Raw genomic sequence first — 24,822 nt, 5'->3', positions numbered from 1 at the left:
TGTAGCAGGTTTCACCTCTTGGCGCAGTTTGGCGCAATTGGCGCAGCTATCACATCACTGAGACGGGCCCCCGGAACTGAAGATTAGCCTTTTAAAAGCCGCGTGCTTCGTTTACAGCACATGGTACGAGGTGAAGCAGAGCACCATACAAAACTGCTTCAGAAGGCGGGCTTAGTGCGCCAAGACCAGCCTCCCCACCTAGTGACCAACACAAAAACTGTCGATCTGACGGAGCTCGGGAGCACGTCGCTACTGGTGACACAGAGAGTAGCGTGTGTGTCGTGTCGGAAGAGAACATGTTGACGGCAGACAGTGCTGCTTCGTTCTGCGATGAACTCACCGACAAGGCAAGCGGTGCGGATGTGTTGTCGCGACAGGCCGCATCATTGTGCGAGGGCAGCAGCAACAGTGATGACAAGGTTGACAGCGCCTCTACGGCCCCGTTGATGACCACACAAAGTGCACTGATGTCTATAGACTCAGTGATTGACTTCATGCACACCAAAGGAATGCTGCCAGAGTTTTCACAGCAGCTGGAAGCTATGTGCACCGTGGTTGTGAAGCTTCCACGGAAGCAACTGCAGATTTCGGAATACACTCAAACCTCATTATAACGAAGTTACTGCTTACACGAAAATAACGTCGTTATATCGGAAAATTCATTATAAACGAGTATTCCTAACACTGTATGTACAGTCAAACCTCGTTAATACGTACCCGCTTTAAACATACTAATGGTTAAAACGTAGTTGCGACGAATCCCCGACCGAGTCCCATAGAGCCCAATGCATTCGCTGACCGCTTAAGCCGTAGTGGTTCGCCCTATGCCTACTGGTTAGTGCGTACCCTGCGTGCCGCGATAACTTTTTGTGCCGTAATATTTTACTGCGCCGCTCAACTTCCCGATGCCAGAATGTGCCGCCAAAGGTCTTCTGCCTTTTTGAGAAGTGCGCAGATCAGTCGATCCCCGATTCCGACTTCCGCGCGATTGCGGCGACGCCTTTGCAGGTAAGCATCAGGAAAGAACGAAGGCGAGGTGGCGGCCACTGACGAATGTGCCGACATGACTTATCGCCGACAACCTTATCACAATAAGTATCTTCAGCTATCTGCTCGGGCACGCGTGCGGAGCAGCGCTACATTTTAAGCCTACTGCACGCTTTTATTAGGCGACAACCTGAACGCGCTGGGCCGCCGATCGCTGCCGCTTCGTTGTGCGCGGCCGTCTTCAAGGCTGAAGTTGAATTAATGGCACAAATGCTCGGGCAGGGACGAAGAACTTCAGCCATGTACCAACTAGCCCGACAGCAAACGCTACTAAGCTGTCATCAGGCACGCACCACTTTGTAGAAGCGAAAGCAGATCGCTGTTGCGTAGTTAGCGTTGCGGGTCGCGGGCGCCGAGAAACCTCGCTGCATTGACGCTATCACACTAAACGCACGTGTACGATACAGCAAGCGTAGCGCAGTTGTAACCATACTGCACGCTTTTATTAGGCGACCACCCAACGCGCCTCCGTCCGCTGCCAGGACCGATAGAGCATCGCGGAGTGCGCATCGCTTGCATGAAGCTCGTCATCGCTGCGTTAACCGAACAAGCTACTCGCCGCATCTTTGCACGATCTGGAGCGAAGTGGGTACGAACAACATTCCCACGATAAATGCGCGCGTGCGGCACAGCAAGCGGCCCGGTAGTGACGGCGTGAGCCGAGTAGGCGACGCGCTGCACGCAACTAGCCAGGAGACGATCGGTGCCACGCGGCCGTACCGCGTTTCACTGGAACTGTGTCAGTTTTCGTTTAGTAGCAGATCGCGGTTAGACGCACGCACATATACCGCGGAAAGCAGACACTGTCCGTTCTGTCGCTATGTCGGTCACTGCGTTGACTGCGTATCCCGGACCCTGCAATAGTTTCGAAATGCTCTTCAGCGTCGCCACTACGCGCCATCGGGCGGTTGTGCGAGTGTGCCAGGATCTTTTCTTCACTTTGGCAAAAAGAAAGAAAAGGCTTTGCGGTGGGTACTTTAGGCAATATTTGCTGTGGCACTCTATTTGCTAGCGGATGTACGCTAGGAGATGCAAATTTGTACTTGGTGTTTAATGCGTACTACCGTTTAGTGCGTAGTTATGCTGCGTTCCCGGCAGGTACGTATTAACGAGGTTTCATTGTATTGCAAGACTGTTCTTCATTTACTTCCTTATAACCAATATTTTGTTATAGCCGTGTTCGTTATATCGACGGTTCAGTGTACTTTCTTACTCAGAAGGGCGTATCAAGGGTTCAGCCGAACCCTTGGTACGCTCTTCTGAGTAAGAAAGAAAGACTGGTTTCTGACAGCCTACTTTTGACAACATCTATTCATTGATGCAAATAGCTAATTCGAGCTCGGAGCTACAAACGGTACACTCGGCGACGATATTTTTTTATGGCAGTCCAGATAAAACGATGGTCAGCTATAAACAATCACATTTTTAGGTTTTCTTGATATCGTTATAAGAGGACTGCACTGTAGTGCAGTCCTTAAGTTAATTGAATAACGCAAGGTTTCTCCCACCACTGCAAAATAGGGTCAGGATGAAAAGCTCACCCTCTGACTTTAATGCCGTTAGCTTTTGCTGCCTCAATGACGTCGTAGAACTTCTTGATGCTCTCCTCAATGCTGCAGTTGATGTTCTTCCTGCAAGTCAACGACAAAGCACAGAAAAGTGTTTCATAACAGTGAGATTAGACGAAATACAGTTTAGGCAGCTGATATAAACTTTCACAGTGCTCACGACAGGGAGAGTTAACGAACAATGCTTTCAGATTCATTATTGGTCCATCGAAAAAAGGCCGTTTGTCCAGTACAGCTCCAGAAGAGCTATTCTCGAACTGTCCAGCTAATGGACACGTCCATTTCGGCAAAGGTCGTTGAGCTATTCGAGAAAGCGGCAAGCCGTAACGTCACTGCACTCTTCACCAGGTCGACACACTACACCTGCATAGCACACTCACAGCGTTACAAGAAAGCGGACGAAATGTACAGTAACAGAACACTTAAACAAACTTGACAAGACTGTCCTTGCATATGAGCGTATCCAAGATGCTTGAGAACGATGCAGGGAATGTGTACACACGGCATTAACCCTAACCAACGCAACCACAAAACGAAAGTTAATGTGCGGCCTCCGAGATTTGCACGGCCAAAAGCGGATCTCCGCAGGCTGTGTTCTTTGCACTGAAGCGCATTCCGTCCCTCTCATTTCTGTCGAAAGCTGCGAAATCTCCGTGAGGTCAAAATGACATTGTGGAAGAACCGGATCGCCAAGCTCTAGCCAATTAGTAGCGGCCGAAATGGACAGTCTATTGGACGGACACATCAAGAATAGCACCCCAGATCCAACCTAAACTAACCCCTATACCTGTACAATGATGAAAACAGTCATCTTTCACGCTGCAGCAATATGTTTCTCAAACTTGCCCGGGCAATGCTTGCAAACCCTGCGCATAAATAATTCTGTAAAAAGAACAATTAAATTCAAGTGTTCTGTTTAAAATAAGGTTAAAATACTACATAAGCTTCCTTTTATGATGCTCAGCAATACATTTAAATGTATCTAGGCTACCTTACAATACCGTATTTACTCGATTCTACCACGCCCTCGATTGTAACGCGCACCTGTTTTCCGCGACCAAAAAAAAAAAAGAAAAAAAGTAAAACATTGATTGTAACGCGCACCCATTTTTCGTGAGAGAAAAGAACAAAAAAAAAAGTCCATAGGAGTCAACCTTCGCACATTCTGAAGAACAAGTATTTGGGTTTCAAAGAACTAAAGTTTCAAAAAATAAAACACAAAGTCAAACAGCGGGCCTTGCCGCTAAACTCTAACACCTTGTCCCTGTAAGCGCTCTTCGCTTTCGGGAAACCGGCCCTGCTTTGGTCCACTGAAACCTTTTCGTGAAGCTTTGCTGTAAAAATCTTCTGCTTCTGTTTGCGCCAGTCTCGCCCGCACGTTTCAGGAACTCCGAACGACCGCGATGCGGCCCGATTTCCGTCCGTCTCTGCACATGTAATAACTTTTCTTTTAAATGCGGCATCGTGGTGCACTCGTCGACTATTTGGAGTCGGCACTTCTATACCGTCGATGCGAACGCAGGACGGGATGACGAGCTCCTCAGCACACGTACGAAATGAAACAATGGCCGAGGCGCGTAGGAGGCGGCCATTTTGAAATGCCGATGGCAATATGATGACCGAGTTCCTTTTTTTTTTCGGTACTCGATTCTAACGCGCATGCGATTTTTGGACTCGTTTTACCGAGAAAAAGGTGCGCGTTAGATTCGAGTAAATATGGTATGTCTTTTTGACGAACTCTAGCAACGCCAGTAATGGTAGAACAAGCTGTGCAAGCCAACACATTAACTTACAGTGTGAATGTTTCAGACGCAGCTCCAAACACAGCAATCTCCTTGGCCCCGGCAGCAAGCTGAAGGTAAAAAAAGAAAAAAAGAAAGCATTCAGCAATGAATACCCTGAGTTATAACCTTACCAGCAATGAAACACATCTAATAGGATGCCAGAAAGGCAGCGTATAAGATGTGGATAACAAAGCTTTTATTTTTTTCAAGTTTTGTGCCACGTGTCATTTCACCTTTCGTTTTTTTACTTCTGTAGATTTTGTTCTTTACACTAGGGATGGGCGAATAGTAAATTTGAGGTTCGAAGCGAATCCGAAGCGAATAGTGATTTGGTTGAATAGTTTCGAATTGAATAGTTCAAATAGTATTTACCACATATTATTAAGAAAATTGAGCATTTTCGTCATGATCCTAGCACAATGTTTTTAAGAATTGGAACTAGGTATGAGTGAATGTCACTCTTTTGTTTTGAAATGAAGTCGAAGAAACCTTGAATAGTAGTATAAAAATTTGATTAGCAGTAGGGTGCAAGTTATAAGTGGTGCAATACGTTACAATTTAAAAATTACTTTACTTAGTGCATGTAAGCCCATATAACACGCTTTTAAACTTAAAAAAAAAAAGATATGTACATTTAACTTTGAAGTGCGGCTTTGCGGCAGTGCAGATTTCCCCCTGGATGGGTGGTTTCACGGCACAGCAACCCGACGCTGCAGTGAAACCACCTTTACAGGGGGTTATGTGCGGTCAAACAGATGCATATTCGTTCATTTCGAATACTTCGAAATTTCCAATAATATAAATTCGTATCGAAGCGAATTTGAATACTTTAATATTCATTAGAATATTCGAAACGCCCGAATATTCGCCCATCCTTACTTTACACTCTTGGATGATATGTCATGCTTTTAGTTATCTATAGCACCTTAATAATACACATGCAAGAAAAGCAAATTAACATAATTATTAGAGCTGTGCGAATAGCGAAATTTTGTGTGCGAAACGGATCGTATATTTTTGGAATACTTCGAAGCAAAATTAGAGAAAAAACGTTGCAGTGGATCCCTAAGCATATTCTTACAAGATAGCAACATGAAAGCGTTTCTTGTGACTAGGCTGGTGAAGCGTTGGAAGGGTGCTGCTAAGTGGTGTTCCCTATAGTTGTCTTATCGAGAATGAGCAAATGCAGAGGCCGAATCGTATTTACTTATGCATGATTTGGTGCAACCAATGTGGTGTCGACAAAACTTTACACATCAAAGGAAAAGACGCTATTTCCTCAACCTCTCCCATTCCGTCCACTTCTGTGGAGGCCTAACTAATGTGGAGGACAAAGGCGCGCTCCCTTCAAGTACGGAGTTCCTGATCTGCCCCACAGACACCAATGCATAAGAACATCTGAAATTTCAGACGCGGGAACTCTTCGGCGTCCGATTTTACAGATTACCACCCAAATTGCAGGCCCAAAACAACATTAATTAAAGCCCCACACTCCGCTGCGTCTATGATCTCGTACCTTTGAACCAGCGTTTTCGCGAGTCGATCTGTTTGCAGCCGTAGCAGTGTCCGAAAGTCAGCTGCGCCGCAATGCTTCAGTGTTAAGGGGTGAAGCAGACCAAACCCGAAGGGGCCACTATCACGGTGCACTGTGCAGTGCGGCGATGTCTTTACGGAAAAGCACCAGAAATGCATGGAGGCATGATGGCGGCAGGCGGCAAACCCACCAGCACGGCTTAATCGTTGACAATCCTTATGATAAGCATCTTCAGCTATAGCGGCTCAGTAGTGCATGTGGCCTAGCACATTTAACCCGAACACACCGCCACTCATAATGCCTCTTTGTGCGAGACTGCTCAGTGCACCACACAGACGCGTTGCCTTCACGAACGTAAGCGGCTCACTATCACCGCGCCCATGTGCGATCAGGAACGGAGTGGGCATCACGAACACTTCCACGGCAAGTGCCTGCATAGGGTACAGCAATTGCCCCGGCTGTGACGGCGTCAGCTTAGTTGGCTGCACTCAACTAGGAACCATCGGCTTCTTGTGGCAGCAAATGCTGCGCGTCAGCGGCGATTTTCGTACAGTAGCGCTTGGTGTACATGTGCACACGCATCGGGAAATGCCGCATTTCCGCCACAGCACCTTTGTATTCCGTGTCATCGTTTTCGAACACTCCATGCGAGAGAGCAGTCGTTTATTCCGCACTTCGGTGGTATCGGTGGCGCTCATCACAAGATGCAAAAAATACTCAAACCTCAATATAACGAACACAGATGTAACGAAGTATCGGTTATAATGAAGTGAGTGATGAATAGTCTTGTAATAGAAACAGTGTTATGAATATACGTTAATAACGAATTTTCAAATATAACGAAGCTATTTTCGTGTCAGATGTGAATTCGTTATAATCAGGTTTTAGTGTATACAGTAGAACCTCGTTGATACGTTTCCGAAAAAAACGCGGAAAATAAACGTACGATCCGAATCCAGTAAAAATTGAGGCTCACAAGGCCATATTGAGGTGCAAGGGCAAAAGACATTTATTTCTCAAAAAACATGGAGGGACTCTTCGATTTTCGAACTCCTGGCATCTTGCTGGCAGCCGGAGGTCAGCCAGCTAGTTCCGGTCCCGACTGAAAATAACGTCGTGGTCACGTGTATTGAAATCCCGAGACAACCCGAATATTGCAAAATCGAACTCTGGGACAACCAGCGTAAACGTAAAGAAACGCTACCGCCGCGTCAGCAGACGAAAGTTTGCGCCGCATGAGCGTCAGTTCTTTCTGCATTGCCGCTTGGAAATATGGGGCTAGGTTTGCCGAAGAGCAGAAGTGATATTCTCGAGCATGCCACGACCAAAAGACCGATTGCCAAAAGAAAGATGCCCCGGGTTGGTCTACGAGGTTCCATGCACGGACTGTGATGCCACTTACATCGGTGAGACAAAAAACTTCCCCGAAAGGATACGGCAACATCGAAACGACGTGCGTAGCTTCAACGCTGCGCGAAACGCCCTCGCTGAACACAGCGAAAAGATGGACCACCGTATCAATTTTGACGACGCCCGGGTCATCGACACGGAAGGCAACCACACGAAAAGGCAGTTCTTGGAATCCTGGCATATCCAAACAACACCGGGAAATGTCAATCGCTCAACGGGAACCTTACCGAGTGTGTACGTGCACGGTCTATGGAACCAGTGGAAGAAACACCGCGGCAACAAGAACGGCGGGAAGAAGGACGATGGAGAGGGGGACACCACCAAAGAAACTCGCTAGCTTCGGAGCCGGCCGAACAGTCACCCCTGAGGAAGGGACCGAATCGGTCCCGAAACGTCGGGTCAGTTTTATATAGCTTTTAAACTTTAACTTTAGCAAAGTGGCTGGAGAGTTTATTATTTTTCGTATGAATTTTTCACCCAGCCAGACAGATCTCTGTCGAATATGTTCACATTTCAAGGGATACGATAATGTACGCTCACAAGATCATGCGTGACTTGCCCCGTCCGTGAAGAAAACTGCCACCCGCTAAAGGCTTAACAAGCTCAACTCTTCACAGTGCACGTAACAATCGCAGTGCAACACGATATGCGAAATCTCGCGAAAGTGGTAAGCGTCCCCGAAAGCGACAGCTGTTCGCGGCTATCGCATAGTACTACGTCGCACACTCGCGCTGATCAGTTTGCGTTCTGTCTTAACTTGAGACATGCGCTATGTTCGCCGCCACTCGTAATCGCACCATCTCGCAAGGCGGAACGGGCTTTAAAAGATAACGCCCGGCGTAATGGCAACCGAAAGTGAAGTCCCTAAGCGCTCGCACTTTGATTTGTCGAGTCCTCACAAAGATGGCGGCGAGCGCGCATCGTCTTGTTTTGGCGTCTGATAACCAAAAACCTCCCAGATATCTTCCAGAACAAATCTTTTCTGGCAGCTTCTGACGACCCGCTGGTAGGCAGAATTGCCCAGCCAGAGAAATACGCAGAGCAACCCAAAAACGAATGCGCTCCGGGAGAAAAGTGTGGGGGAAATTATCGGCCATATTCACTGGGCACAATGGCGGCATTGCTATGGTTATGGTGGCTAGAAGGAGAGGTGTCAGCATCGGCGCGCCGGAGAGGGAGCGAGAATTCATCCAGATGCGGCGGCGCTGCTGTCGGCTCAGAGATGCCTGCGCTCGCGCCCGCGCGCGCGTAGCAGCCGCTTTTCGTTGCAACTATTTCACGTTACCATGCGGATTATAACAAAGGCTAGCTGGCACATTTCTGGTGGCTCGCTGCAAAGAGTGTATTGGCACTGAAAACTAATGTTTTCAATTTACTTCCTTGTATATCAGCTACGTTTGCCACTCGCACCCCGAAGCGCTCGAAGATAGGGAAACAGATGAATGACTTGCCGTGAGCTTGACACCAAAACAACGTCCGTGCAGTTTTCACTTTGATGCCACAGTGTTCTCCGGGACGTCTCAATGCAGGTAAAGGTATCAGCAACCATACATGAATGCGTTTTTTCAGTAGGGGTGTGCGAATAGTGAAATTTCATCTCGAATCGAATCGAATAGTACGTATACTTACATGAAACTAGTACAGCCAGTTGCTGCAAGACAAAGGAAAAATCAGGGACGCTACGGGTTGGTGGCAGCTTCATTACGCGCTTGTTCGGAAGAGTATTTTTATTCTGCTTTTCTGGGCGCGCAGGCATGTTAATAGAAGAACCGTCACTCCAGTTAGCAGGGGCCCTCTCAACGGCTAAAAAAAGGGGGTACGGTAGCTAGTTTTTTTTCCCTACGGTCGCGGAATACGGCTTCAATTGTGCTCCATCTGTGGTCGCGCAAAGCTTTATCTCGATGCACACTCGGGGCCCAACAATCTTCGGGCGCTCGTTCACAGCAGTGTTTCAACTACGCGCCGAAGCGCTGGGAGTTCTTGAATGAGTGGTGCGGTGCGCCAGTGACGACTGCACAGCGGGAACAATTTTTCATATATGAATCCAATCACCGAGGGTTTCGCGGGCCGAAGTCGTCGCCTGCGGCATACGCGACCGAACTAGGCAAGGAAAGTGCATGCCTTCGTTTGAGAGGCGAAGTTGTGAAGAGCTTGACAGTTTTCTCATGTTTCTTTTTTTTTACGTGTGCAAATACATGATCGCCTTTGAAATAAACATGCGCTCGCTTTTGTACCAGGATATCGGTGAAAGTTTTAACGAAAGGCCTACTGTACCGATGTTAGCGTTAGTTTTATCCCCTCCACCCTAGCCAAGTTGCACCTTTGTCGCGTTTTAGATATTCGTCCTGTCGAATTATTGGAGGCTTTGAATACGAGCTATTCGAAAGTCGAATCGAATTATTCGGTTAGGTATTATTCGATTGGAATTCGAAACTCGAATATTCGCACACCCCTAACTTTTATGACTTGCGCATCGAAAACGAAGGTCTATTTGTACAAGCAAGACATTTATTTTGACACAGTCTTACAATGCATCCAGGTGCAAAGCAGTGTCTTTGCTGTTTACACACCACTGTCGTCACTGTGGCATGGTCACATCGGTACGTACCGATACCGAACAAGTTCAAATTGGCACACCGCAGACCAGGGGCATAGCCAGAAATTTTTTTCGGGGGGGGGTTCAACCATACTTATGTTCGTGCGTGCGTTTTATGTGTGCGTGTATATATACACATGCAAACTTGAAAAACTTCGGGGGGGGGGGGGGGTGAACCCTCCCCCCCCCCCCCCTGGCTACGCCCCTGCCGCAGACGTTGCGAGAACACGTGCAAGCGAGGAAACGTGCGGCTCGGCGGTTGGCGGGTGTTCTCGACAGATCTCAGTACTGACGTGCGCGCCGCCCTGCGGCGGCATGAAATACCAGCACGCCTCCTTTCACGGCGCGGCCGAGACGATGCTGACACCTCTCCTTCTAGCCACCATACTATGGTTACGGGTCGCGGCGTGTTGTGCAGCGGTGGCGATACGGCGGCTGCATGTGCGTTTCCGCGGCAAGCCGTTTGAAGATTTTGACGGCCAGCGTCGCCGCCTGCCTTCGGGTCGGTGTGTGGTTGACAGAGAGCGGCGATCGAGCAATTCGGAGAAGACACGGAGGGGACGATCGAGCAATTCGGAGGAGACGCGGAAGGGACAATTGTGCAAAGCAGAGAAAGCGCGGATGGGGGGAGGCACTGCGGAGAAGCTGCCGTCACCGCGCGGCTACTGTCTGCCACTTCGCGCTTCACAAGTACAGGGCCCTTTTTGCACACCTGAATGAGAGTTTCTGAGTACAAAACGTATTATACGACCACAGTTTTCCGCGGTGCTGAACGTTGCTGCCGAATAATCGTATTTTCCGGGAACGTATTAACCGGAACGTATTACACAAAACTGTATTGGGTTATTTTTAATTTTCGCGATTTCGAGCGTAAGAGCCGGGAAAAAGTACTAAGCGGGAACGTATCAACGAGGTTCTACTGTATTCACAAGAGCCTGGGCACGCACCAAAATTCCTTATAAGTGTACTGGGCAGCATTGAAGCTATTTCAGACATGGCTGTGGCGATTTGACCGCTTGAGAGGAATAAAAAAGCATGAATTCATTTTCTCAGGCTGCCCAATTTTTCGGAAGATTTTGCGGTCTCTAGGGAGTCCAGGAAATTGGACGTTGACTGTATTTCTCTTCCGGAAGTTAGGATAGTTTGAATAGTTAAATACCAGTGCGAATCGAATCGAATAGCAAACACTATTAGAAAAATATTCAAAAGTTCGAATATCCGCACACCCCTAATAATTATGGTTGCCATATCAATAACCATACCCACAAGACACTGTACAAATGTAAGCAAGTCAGCACTATCTGGTTCCATAGCATGAGAGAGAGACACTCTTAGACTTGCAACACTTTGTGTATTAGGCTTTAACTACCTCTTCTTTTTCAGAATTGTTTACTCGTGAAATAATGTCTGCACATTTCCAAATGTTTGGAATTAAACTAATGAAATCCCACTGTACCAAGAACAAACGTTTATAAAGTTATTATGCAAGAGAGTAGGATGGTGCCAACAACGAAGACTTGATTGTTGCAAAGGCTCCAAACACTGCCATGCCCATTCTATTAAGTACGCTGTTGTGTACAATACACAGGTTTCTGAGATAAACTTTGGTTCGAGTGAAAACAGTATGGGCTGTGAAGAAGCACCGTTACGTGTACCAAGTGACCAAGGCCCCTTCATGGCAACAAACCTTGCAGTGAGAAGCCACCGCTTTTATTTTTACATGATGGAAATTCAGTTCACTTCAGATACCATACCAAGCCAACAATGAAAACCCACCGCTTCTTTGAAACCCTTCATGTTGGGCACGAGCACCGGGTAGCTGACACCCTTGTGCTTCTCGATACCCTTGAGCACCTCCGTGTGATCGGCCATCTGGAACAATGCAAACATCACCGTTAGCAACAGCCTGCAAAAAGAAATCCAGGGAGCAAGGAGCAATCAATGGCAACCTAAATATTACGTACCTTACTGGAGAAAGATTACAAAAGAAATGAGCACATAGCAGCAGAAAAGCACATCACAATGTGAGGCTGGAACAGTTATACGCATGCAGCGCATGTGCAATAAAATATCACTTAAGTCCAATTCACAGGAGCCGAAACTAGATGTTGAAATTCTGCAGGAAAACTATTCGAAACAAAGCATATGTAAGGAAATTGGTAAAAACAAGTAGCCGATCATCTCAGAGGTAGGTTCGGTTTCATTAGCGGAAGGCAATCACAATGTTCTACGAAAAGAAAGACTGACACCTTCACTAAAGTAACACAAACATAAGTTTAAAAGGTGTGAAGCTTGCGATCTGAAAAACTTGTGTTGCCATTCTTTGTAGCTCTGCACTACTTCTGAGTGCATGACAATTCCACATTTTCAAAAATCTTCCTGCACGTCACAGATTTTCAAAGACATTAATTGGCACATTCTGCGTGCTTGCACTTTGACATACTTATTAATTAAGCTCACCCTGCCCTGTGATCTACAAACTCCTTCCTTAGCTAGGCCTGATGCCTTTGTAAAGGCCCTTGGTACACTTCTGTGGACCAAAGGCAGTATAGATGCCCTGTTTCATGTGTCCCTCCCTTAGAAGCTCATATTTCTTGCTTTTCCTTGTAGCTTCATGACACTCCTGTTAGGTGACAAATTTTGTTGTCATGGGACAACTTTCTCAAGGTAAATTTCCATAGTACCAATTTGCTATGATTGCCAAAATTATGCAGGACTAATCTGCTATAATATGCCATATTTTTAGGCAATATAAGTAGCCCGAGGCAGTTAAACTTCTGACAGAGAAAAGCTGAGCTCATGAGGTGGAGGCATGGCAGCACACAGACATTGGCCTTATGCACATCACCTTGAAATTGAACCACGATAGAAATGAGAATGACCGAAGACAACACCATTGGAGCACACTCAAATCTTATCTTCACTCACTTGAGGGACCCATTTTGGCGAGACAAAGCTTGTTGCTTCCACAACAGGGAGCCCCGAACTGGCCAGCCTGTTGATAAGCTCAATCTTCGTGTTCGTTGGCACTATCTCCTGCAAAATGCCAGCAGCGATGACAAAGCCGACATAAGTAAGCGCGAAGCTAGGGTAGACGAAACAGGCACGAGGTCTAATCTCAACAGCCATGACAAACCCGTTAAGGCAGCTCACATCAACAGTGCAATCTACCTGGCTAAGCCATCGTGAATTGCTCAGGTACTCTCTTTGTAATGCTACAAGAAAGTTCGCACATCAAAAGAACACACACACCACTGACTGCTGTGCAGAGCACTTCACTTACACAGATCTTTGGCACTGCCATTCGTACTGCCATCCGATAAGTAACAAGTGCTACACAGTATAGCCGAGCAGCCGGTGAAACATAATGACAAGTCCATAGTGAAAAAACAGCGCAACGTAGACATAGACTAGAAAGTACGCAGAACCAGCGCTGGTCCTGTGTACTTCCTAGCCTGTGTCTATGTCGCGCTGTTTTTTCACTATGGATTTGTACCAACTAGCTCGCATCAAATTGCTCATAATTACAAATTTAGGGCAGCAATTAAAGATGTACTGACACGAAAATTTTCAGGTTTTTTTTTGCGTCAAATGAAAGGGCAAGCCCTCAAGAGTAGTGATGCAGCACTATCGATGGTACTATCGATAGCCGAGTCACTATCGAACTATCGATGGTGAAAAATACTATCAATAGCGCTATCGATAGTAAAAAATTCGATGATACTATCGATAGTACAACATCAACAGCGCCGACTCAGTGCAGAATAAACTTGGTTTTCCGCGCGCGTGGTACATAGTGGAGCCGGAGGAGCAGGCTGAAGGGCAAGAAAGTTGACATGATTGCGTTCTTCACCGGAGTGCTTTGCTGACACATGATAATAGTCAAACTGTTCAGCTGTAGCGGAAAGGAAGCCTTTACATGTGATGGGACTGTGTGGCTTCAAATTGTTATTGCATTTTATGATTTCAAAATAAAAAAAATATCAAGAAGTTTATTGTAAGGTGTAACTGGTTGCTTTTGGATATGAGTTTATTGATGGATATACAGTAGAACCCCGCTGATACGTTTTTGAAGGGACCGTAGGAAATAAACGTAAGAGACGGGAAACGTAAGAGCCGAAAAACAGGAAAAACGGCAAAATATTTAGTGGTACAGAATTTTATTTCAGTTCTTACGAGCAGCACGAAAATTGGCGCGCTCAGCCGCGATCTAGTCGATGGATAGAAACGCGGAGCTTAGGACGGCCTCATCCACAGAAATGTAATCAACGTATGTGATTTTTTTAACACCAACAGCTGTAGGCATGAAATAAATAAGCACACGCAATCACGACCGGCGCGGCGAGTCCGACCGCGAACCGCACGCACGACCATGCGAACTCCAACCAGCTCGAACTCCTCCCGTTCTCCGACAAATAACGATGATGATGAGTCTACGCCAACGCGATGGCAGAAGTGAATGCCAATCTCGAAGGCCTTGCTTTCGCAAGCAATTACGTCATACACGCCATGTTTGTGCGATACAAATCTCAAAGGCTATGCTTTTGTCAATAGTAAATGCCAATCTCGAAGGCCTTGCTTTCGCGAGCAGTTACGTCATAGACGCCATCTTTGCCATTTGAATCTCAAAGGCCATGCTTTTGTTTGCACAATTGAAAGATTCTGTTGCTTGCGCCTCTCATGCGGCTAATATTACGGTCAAACGAGGCCAAGCTGCGTGAAAATGCACCATGGCCGCTCTCTTTGGTAGTCACTCGGTCGGCTCCGAACGCACTTCGCGACGTATCATACGGGAACGGTCCGACAGTTACGACGTAACAGCGGGGTTCCCAATACATTGTATCCTATGGGAGCTATGCCGGGACCGGCGGAAAACGACGTAACAGCCGGGAAAACGCAGCAGTGAGGAACGTAACAGCGGGGTTCTACTGTATTCCACCATTTTCACTGTGGAAATAATTCATTTCTCTGCCAAAAATTGCTCATAAATTAAGTGAAGCTGGTAGTAGGCTATTGCAAATATTTTGGCAGTATGGCCGGCCAGCAACCGCATCATTATTCACACCACTATCGATAGTATTGTCACGTGGTTGTGACGGTGAAGAATGCTGCAGCAAGACTGGCAAATACGGAGCAATTTATTCGGGTGAACTTGTGCCCAGAAAATCAAAACTTAAAATACAAGCAATACACGCTGCGCACTGATAGAGGCGGGAGCAGTCGTCAGCCGTTGCGTAATGAGAAACTAAGGTACTAAGGTAAGCACGAGAAACTAAGGTACGAAGTTAAAAGTCCCAATTTTTAGCAGCCTAAGAGCAATGCATGGCTATAGTCGGATACAACTTATGAAGACGACCAAAGCAGGGCGGCCTGCGCGATTAAAGAAATATTCCCACTCATGCGCTGTTGTCTGAAGGCCGCCCAGCCTTCAGTCTAAAGCACGTGCCCATTGGTGCATCTGCTTTTGAGGAGGAACCGCCATGGATTTCTAAAGTTGTATCCAACTATAGTATGCCTCACCACGACATTACCCAGAACTTGCACAGCTGTCCCGTATGTGTCCCTCTAGACATTGTGTCATTGCACTGAATTGCATCTCCTCGTAATTATTGTGCTACCTCACTCACCGATTTTTCAATACATTGCCGTGACAGAGTATTATTATGGTGGCTAGAGGGGGAAGTAGACGGGCGAGAGCGGAGGCCTGTTCGAATTCCTAATGAAAGATGGCGGTTACATCAGGTGGCGCTACCTGCGCCGTAGGTGCTTGCGGCGGCATTTGCCTGCTTTGTGCATGACCGCTAGACGTCAGTTTCACTTGTTTCTAATAATCGCTTATACGCTGCGCCCGTGCTATTAAAGGCGGTACGTGTTTGTTTCGCTAAGAAGCATGTGTTGAAAGTTCTTAGCGGTGTTAGGTAAGAGAGAAAAAAAAAAGAAAATCAAGAATGCTTTTAAATCAGACGGAACTGGCGTGCCTCCAGGTTTTCATATTTAAGTGTTTCTTAATATCGGTTTGCTTTGACATGTTTAATCTGCAACAGTGTGCAAAAACTGGGCTAGTTGGTTGATTTTCATGGTAAAAGCAGCGTAAAAAGACGGCAACACGAGAAGAAGAACGACACAGGACAGGCGCTGAACTGTTCAGCGCTGGTCCTGTGTCGTTCTTATTGTCGTGTTCCTTTTGCGCTGCTTTTACCATATTTATTTATTTATTTATTGAAAATACCTCAAGGACCCTGTACACAGGGTTTTACATGAGGGGTGGGAGAAACAAACAAGTTAGTTCATATTTACAAAGTGTGACTCAACGGAATTCTTGAAATTGGCATGATTGACGTGAAGGACGATGTCTGCGGGAAGATTTTTCCAGTCGATGGCAGTCTTGACAAAAAATGATTGCAGATCCATGGCGGTGCGGGCACGGGGAAGGTATACGGCTTTATCATGGCTGATGCAATGAGCTGGATTGATGGGAGAACAGTTACGCAAAACATGAAAAAACTTATGATAGAGTGAAAGCCTTGCAATTTTGCGGCGCATCTGAAGACTAGGTAGGCCTGCTTTTTTCTTTAGGTTAGTTACACTAGTAGTGTAAGAGTAATCAGAATAAATAAATCTAACTGCGCGGTTTTGTATTGATTCTATTAGATCGGTTAGAAAGCGTTCAGGGGGATCCCAGACGGAACAAGCATACTCTAATTTGGGTCGGATTAGTGTTTTGTAAGCTAGTAGTTTCACCAGAGGAGATGCATGTGTTAGATTTCGCTTAAGATAGCCTAAAGCACAGTTAGCGGCATTAGTAATATTGGTTATATGAGTGGTCCAAGCGAGGTCGTCACAGAGAGTAATACCTAGGTACTTAGCATTAGGTTCTGAGGAGATGAGGCTGCCGTTAAGGGAATATTTGAACGCCGGGTAGTCGTGCCGTCTGTTAAATGAAACCAAGGACGTTTTGTTAGTATTCACCAACATTAACCAATCACTGCACCATTTGTCTAATTTAGTAAGTCGTTTTGGAGCGCTAGGTTATCGGTGACGCTAATGATCAGGCGATAAATGACGCAGTCATCGGCGAACGGGCGTATAATATGCCTGTTCCTCGGCGAACAGGCATATTTATAGTGTACTTCAGTTGAACTAAACCACTTGCTCGGCTGCATAGCTCAGCTGACTTTAAAGTGTTTTTTTTTTCCTCTTGATGAAATGTAAACTGTTTACAATCGTTCATAGCGAGTATATTGGCTGCAGTGCAGTCCGTTTCTTTTTTCTCTTTTAGTCCGCACCCCCCCACTTCAAGTGTTTTTGGCGCTCCATTTGGACACTCCTGTCTGCTTTTTTTTTTTTTGGTAAAGTACTTCGGTGCGCCCAGGAACACCGTAGGCGCAGCGTCTTCTGACAAACTCGGGGTATGTCAACAACCTCACCGTTTATAATGTGTTGGTATGTCCTTTCGATGAAACTCACGTTGAAGTGCCGCTCGCAAACAATGCTATCCCTCGTCAGCTCTTTGTCAGTCCGCTTAATATTTCGAGCGCATTGCTCTCGCCTCGAGAGATCCTTCGGGGCTTTAAAGACCGAAAGATTCCCCGAGCACGATCTATACCCGCCTTTACAGCAAGGGACGAAGCATGTAGTTGCGCGATTTGACGGCATGGTTCGCAGAACACGTAGGTACAGTGGTGGGTAAACAAACGACGACAGCGAAGGCGAGGCATCCGAACAAGGAGAGAGAACGAACGAGCCAAAGCAGCCAAAGCAAGCGCGGCGAGCACCTACTACTACACCAGCGCCCCTTGCGGCGGCCAGAACTTTTATTGCATTCCGCGCATCCCTCTCCCACGGCAGGGATGCAGCGCCCGTCACACTTTCCCCTCTAGCCACCATAGTATTATAGTCACGGCATGACCCATGCCTGCAGAGTTCAACTTCAACCTCACTACAAGCTAACGAGGGTTGTTGCCATGGCGCACTGTCGTTAGACTACCGAGTTTTGCTACTTATTTAAATGCTCTAATTATCTTTGTAAATGAATGTTCTCTATCTTGCAGATGACCCTTTAAATGGGCTGCATCATTTACGTAAGTACTAGAGAATTGTTGGGTGCTTCTTGCACAGGGTGTAATAAGATGTTTTTACTTTTTTTATGCCCAACAGTGTGGTACGGGGTGATAATATATGGAAGAAGGATGAGCAGTTACCGATACTATAGTGCCTAGAATATACTTACTGGTGTGCCGACCGCGGGCGTCGCGGTGGCACGAAGAATGATGCCTTCCACCGGCAGCCACCAGACGGCGATAGCTGCAGGGACCGTGCTATACTGAGCAGCGTCCCTAGCCAACTTGTGCGCGCGCGTGCGAGAGACGCCGATGGGCTGTCCCAGCCTGCTTTGCGCTGCGGAACGTTGGTTGAGGCAATGCTCTTGGATATAATTCAGGAACGTTGGGTTGAGACGCAAAGCATTATCGAAAGAATATGATTTTGTTGCACTTACAAACGATCGTACGCACAGATATATCATTAACACGCTTGACGATACAGGTTGCTTCTTCGAAAACTACCAATAAATAAATATGTGGTTCCCGAGAAAGAAGTATAACTTTTTTTTTAACGTAAGCTATTATGTGCAGTACATGTCTACAAATGCTAAATTGATACCAATTTATGGCTAATTACCATAAATTTACTAACCATCTGTTTAATCACATAGCGACACTCATTTTACCAATGATCTGTTTATAATAGCTGACGACGCTCAGTGTAGAAATTATTGAAGTGTTTCTTACAACCAACAGCTGCCAGAGTTAGTCTTCGATCTGCCCTTTTTAAAGGGCCCCTGAACAAGCTCTAAACATAAAAAAAAACGAGCGCGTTATTCTCTCCTGGCGTTACCAGTCTGTTCGGCACAATTCGTGAATCCAGCAGTCTGTTCACGTGACGTCACGAGGAAACAAGCTCTTGATGATATCGGCTGTGAGAATTGGCTCCTACTCTGCTTTGCCATGTAGTCGTACGCCAGTTCTGCCTTGTCTCGCATGGCTATCGTGTGCGATCGGCTGACTTCCTTTCGTTCTGTGCGTTTTCAACAGCGCAAGTGCAGATAACAGTGTGGAGACGAAAAGCGCGAAATCCTGATAGCCTCACTGCTTAGCACAGACATTAACCAAGTATTTCGAGACAGCGACATTAGGAGGAGTACTGAAGGTGAGGAAGAAACCACTCTCTCGTCTTTGAACTCTGAGTGGTTTTGGGGCCCTTTAAATGCTTTTCTCACTCGGCTAAACGTTCTGTGGCAGCAGGCACGCAGAATAAGAACAGCCGCTCGTTGTCTGAGCAGTATCCACTCATAGTCTCGTACAATATGGGACAAAACAGGTGCTGTCTTTACACCTCATTTTCTGTGACAACATCGCGGTTCTGTGAACAGAAACAAGTGCGAACTGCATGCACAGAAAAGAAATCCAGCAATGACATGCGGAGACACCATACGCTTCTTTCTCGAAAGCAACAACACCCCACATCTATACCGCAGCCGACTGTGCTTACAAACGCGCATCCGAAGTACAAGCGACGCGCACGCTTGATGCGCCGCTCGGTTAGCAGGGTCCCAAGAGTGTTGCCGTCTGGTGGCCTCCAGAGGCAGGCATCACAGGCGGTGCCAGCGTCTCCCATTGGAAACGCTCGGCACACTAGTAAGTATATTCTAGGCACTGTACCGATGCACAAACAAGGAAGGATGCAAGACTCCAGGTCGGGCATAGAATGTTGAAAGATATGGTGCTGCATCACATGATGGCTGACAGGCATTGTCTGTCTGCCTTGGCATACTCTATACATACTGGGCCAAGGCCTTTTGACGGTTAAAAATACATTAATGTAGAATATAGGACAGTCGTGTGACAATGACTACAGCAGTAGTGCTACAAAAACATTTAGTTGTGGGATTCTAAGGCCAACAATAAACACAGTCAGTAAACAGGTGCTCTCTTAAGACAGTCTCCAGATTAACCTTGACCACTGGGGTTCATCCTGAAGTGGTAATAAATACCTAATAATTTCTATGGGTATAGCACAAGTTGGACATGTGTGAAACGTGCACCCCTGCTAAGAAGATATTCATGGAAGCCATGGTGGTATGGGAGAACGGTTTACAATAGTGACTGGCCGCTCATTTACTTTGGCCTTTCAGTTGCCAGACCATTTCTGCACATTAGGCAACACCGAGGAGAAGTCTTGCAGTGCAGAGATCCTTGAACAGACAAGGGGTCTTGTCTTCTTCAAGGCTTTCCCTGCGCCTTATGCAGCACCCCCGCTCCCTTTCATCAAGCTTCGCAATGATTTCAAAAATTGAAGGGGCCAGGATACTCAATTTTTTTATCATAATCTGCATTATGTGCAGTAATCCTTGTGCCTTCGCAAAGATGCTGGCGAAATTTTAGCGCATTTGGTCGAGCATTTGATTTATAATTGAATATTTTTACAAACGTGCAGGTGGCCCGAGAGTCGGGCAACACTAGCACATTTGCGAGCCGTGACGTAACGAGCTGCTTGCTGTGTGTCCACATTCCAGCAAATGATTTTGTTTCATTGTCAGCTGCACATGCAATCAAGCTATTTCATATTGTTCAGCTTGACATTGAAATTGACAATGTGCATCGTCTGAAACTGATTAGAAGACGACGGCTTGCTCCATGCAGCACATGACGTCACACACGCCATGGCAAAATGATGGTCGCCAGTGGTGGGAAGGGATTACAGCCAGTGACTTCTAGGACTTGTTTTGCACTAAATAAAATTCTTTTACAGTCCATTTTTCATAAATACAATAGATCACTCACTTCTGTTTTTCGCTGAAAACTGCAAATTCTTGGGTGACCATGTCATGGCCCCTGTAAATGGGGTGATCACGTGCTCCTCACAATGAGCTGCCTTCAGTCCCCCCCGGGGGGTAAAAGGGGCACAGTTCTTGGGGGCCCTGCACTTTGAACAGTGGCCAATACTTCGATGATTAGGGAGGACGGCTGCATCCACCCCTGTGGTAGTACACATAAGTCTACATCAAATGAACTGTTATTTGGGGATCTTCGCATTTAGAGTACGAGTGTATTCTCAACACAGGTGTATGACATGTGCTCTAGTTACTGGTCGTGTCGTGTGTGACACTGCTCACTCGAGAATAAATAGGTTCGCATCTTCAAGGCATTGCGGGTAATAAGTATGTGACATTTCACGAGACAGAATATCATGAAACTTTGCACGACACATGCCTGCATGATTTTCCAATACGTAATGCTTTTTTTTTTTTTTTTTGTGGCAAACGCGAGCGATGAGAGAAGTCACTCTAGCCTTTCTAGTGCTGCACACAATCATCAAATGCAGTACATGAACTTATACTTGACAGTCGAGAATTAAAAACAAAAAGGAGAGACTGCACATACCTTCTCATTCTGAAGACCATCTCTGGCACCCACTTCGACCACCTTGACATAATCTGGAAAGCTTCCAATGTTCTGCAAAAATTTGTGAGCAGCAAAGAGCAGTACAACGTAAAAATGTACTGCTTGGATATGTGCACATCAAAAGCAGTGTATACTCTGTACAACTGTAGAGCGTATTCATACAGCCTCTTGTAAAGCTAGCAAGCAGAGCGCCTAAGGAGTCACTGCAGCAGTGTGTTTGCAGTAAATGTTTGTCGGCACAGCACTTTTCACAGCAGTCACCACTTCAATATGGTAAGCACCCATTTTATGCACATTCACTCCCAGATTTTCAAGCATGACAAGATGTACTATCGACAACAAATGAAATGCGAACAGCGGAGCACGTGGATCAAGCATTAGCAAACGTACAGTGAGTGCAGTTCTGGCATAACCACTGACAGGCGTGCACATGCAGTTTGGCAGCACTGCGCGATCCCACCACACTCCAATATCTTCGTGTCTGTTCCAGTTCTGAGATTCGAAACGAACTAAAAATAAGAAATAAAAGAAAATCAAAGGGAAAGGAGCAAAAGTGTTCGGAACGCCCACGCCGGCCACCACTGTCAGAACAAGAACACAAGTGGAAATATAGGGGGATCGTGCAGTGCTGCCAAACCGGACGTGCGCGCCTGTCGCTGGCGATGACTGGATGGCGCGCACTGTAGCTTTGTTAATGCTTGATCCACGTGCTCTGCTGTTCGTGTTTCATTTGACACCGATAGTACTCCAGGCATCACATAGTTTATGTGCAAGCAATGATCACGAAGACACATTCTGCCTGATACATATTATGCGACAGTGATTCACACAGTCTTAGGTGAAAAAATCCGTAAACAGGGGGTGGGTGCTCGAGCCGACGTGTCGACAAGTGGACTTGTGTTCTTCAAGGCTGGAACTGATTTCCTTAGCCATCGTGTGTATATGCTTCGTGCCCTCTCCGCCAGAAGGGAGAAGGGGTGGGGGAGGGGGGGAGAGGCAACCGTGATGACTGGATGAGTCATAAGGAACGCGAAAAAAAAAAAGGAACAGAAAGTGGGGGGCGGGAGACGGGAGGGTGTACGTTTCGCTGAATGATTGTCAATGGAAGCACGTGGCATTTTAACAATAGTAGGTTCAAAATGCCTAGAACAAGGGATTAACTCTCATTTGTTTTCGTTGTGTATGTACCATACCGAATAGATTCAAGAGGCCCCTTAGAAACGTTAATACCTGCTGGCTGGAGTGTATTGAACTTGTGAATAAGGTATGACTCTGTATATTTTCTGTCTCTTGGGGACCGGAAGTTTGACTGAAGTATGTAAAGTTTGAGATCTTCGAAGTTCTGACCTGCTACATTAAAATGCTCTGCCACTGCTTTGGGTAACTTCTTTGCTGTGTCCGCGCGATGCCCGTTTAATCTAACATTAACAGGCTGTCCCATTTCGCCTATGTACCGTATTTGACAATATGAACATTCGATCGTGTAGATAGCGTTTGAACTAGTGCAGGTAAAACTAGATTTTATATGATGGACGTAATCACTTCCGGTGCTTAAGCACCGGAATACCATACTATTCGGTATGGTACATACACAACGAAAACGAATGAGAGTTAATCCCTTCTAGGCATTTCGAACCTACTATTGTTAAAATGCCACGTGCTTCCAGTGACAATCATTCAGCGAAACGTACACCCTCCCGTCTCCCGCCCCCCACTTTTTGTTCCTTTTTTTTGTTCGCGTTCGTTATGACTCATCCAGTCATCACGGTGGCCTCTCCCCCACCCCTCCTCCCTTCTGGTGGAGAGGGCACGAAGCATCTACACACGATGGCTAAGGAAATCAGTTCCAGCCTTGAAGAACACAAGTCCACTTGTCGAAACGTCAGCTCGAGCACCCACCCCCGTTTACGGATTTTTTCATCACAGCTTCCATCTTCCACTTCACACAGTCTTAGGGTGTCTTTTAGAAAAGACACCCTACACCATCCAATTAGAACGATGCCACAACTTACCGTCACTGCTTTATTAATCATAGATAATAATTGTTGGGGTTTAACTGTATCGGGCCTGGCAACCAGGGTCCCCTAGGGTTGGCAACCATGCTGTGCATGCCTGAGTATATAAAAGGCGCAAGCGTCCAATAAAGGGCGTTACTTTCCACCTCAACTCGAGCGTTGTCTGACTCGACATGCTATCCTGATCGACACATGGTGTCGGAAGTTTCTTATCACGCCCGTACCAGCTTCGACTGAGCAGGTGCCATGGAAGCACTCCCGCCCCCTGATAAACTAGTGCTGTCCGAGGTGCCGGCAGAAAACTGGAGGAAATACACCGGAGGATGGACCTGTACTTCAAGGCAACTTCATCTGCGACTGAACGCTCGAGTGCTCAGAAGGCTGCAGTTTTCCTTCACATAGCAGGTCAGGAAGCAATTGATATATTCAACACGTTTAAACTGTCACCAGCGGAGCGTGATGACTACAGCGTTATTGTGAAGAAATTTGAAGAATATTGCACGCCAAAACGAAACAAGACCTATGAGCGCTACATCGTTAGAACTCAGCAACAGAGGGACGGGAAACCGTTTGAGCAGTTTCTGCGCGATGTTCAGCTGAAAGCTCAGGGCTGTAATTTGAGACTTGAAGGAATTAATGGTTCGAGACCAGCTTGTTTGCGGAACGCCAGACAAGCTCAGGACGCGTCTTCTATGGGAGAAGGACCTGACACTGGATAAGCCAAAATCAGGCATGGGAGAAGGACGAGGCAAATTAATACCGTACGAAAAAAACAATCTCAGCAAGACGGCGCCGCGAGAAGGTATATTCGTCAGTGCCCCTCCAGTAACCAAAGTCACAAGCCGAGGAAATGCCCAGCATGGGGCAGAACATGCAGGAGGATCGAAAGGTGGGCCAGTTGGTAATTCATTTTCTTCGTTCAGCAAACTGGGAGCGCGGAAAAAACACGAAGGATGAAGCGAGGAACCACATAAGACAAGCAGAACATGCGCCATATGTCAGAAACGAAACCACTTTGCAGCATGCTGCAGAACAAAAAAAAAACACGCGTTCAAGAGGTTCACTGTCCCTCCCAGATTGAAGCGGAATTGCATGACGAATTCCAGATCTTGGCCGTGAGCATAAACGGTGTGTCGACGGGCCAAGACTGGATAATCACGGCAACGCTGTCTAATCGCTCCATACACATCAAAAGTGACACGGGGGCACAGGCCAACTTGCTTTCTCAGGCCCTTTTTCTTAAGGTGAGCGAAGGACGGCTACTTGTACCATCTTCCATGCTCCTGACGAGCTAAGATGGTGGAGTGATAACACTTTGGGACCGTGATGCTCCCAGTGCGCAGTGGCGAAATTGAAGAACCGACAGATTTCTTTGTGGTCAAGAAAGGGAGGCAAGCGCTACTGGG

The 24,822-nt window shown here is 46.6% G+C and overlaps 1 protein-coding gene across 2 annotated transcripts in view; it reads right to left on the bottom strand.

The window, feature by feature from the left end:
• The window catches only part of LOC119384090 (hydroxymethylglutaryl-CoA lyase, mitochondrial), a 39,799-nt gene that overhangs the window by 10,088 nt on the left and 4,889 nt on the right, over positions 1-24,822 (bottom strand). For both annotated transcript variants that reach the window (XM_037652383.1, XM_037652382.2), the window contains exons 2-6: positions 21,381-21,452; positions 12,868-12,975; positions 11,716-11,811; positions 4,409-4,467; positions 2,589-2,678 (exon numbers count right to left, since the gene is read on the bottom strand). In XM_037652383.1, coding sequence (XP_037508311.1) covers positions 2,589-2,678; positions 4,409-4,467; positions 11,716-11,811; positions 12,868-12,975; positions 21,381-21,452 — 425 coding nt within the window. The remainder of the gene's footprint in view (positions 1-2,588; positions 2,679-4,408; positions 4,468-11,715; positions 11,812-12,867; positions 12,976-21,380; positions 21,453-24,822) is intronic.

This window comes from Rhipicephalus sanguineus, chromosome 2, assembly GCF_013339695.2.
Source record: "Rhipicephalus sanguineus isolate Rsan-2018 chromosome 2, BIME_Rsan_1.4, whole genome shotgun sequence".
Classification (NCBI taxonomy): domain Eukaryota; kingdom Metazoa; phylum Arthropoda; class Arachnida; order Ixodida; family Ixodidae; genus Rhipicephalus; species Rhipicephalus sanguineus.
This window is presented reverse-complemented; position numbering and strand designations above follow the sequence as displayed.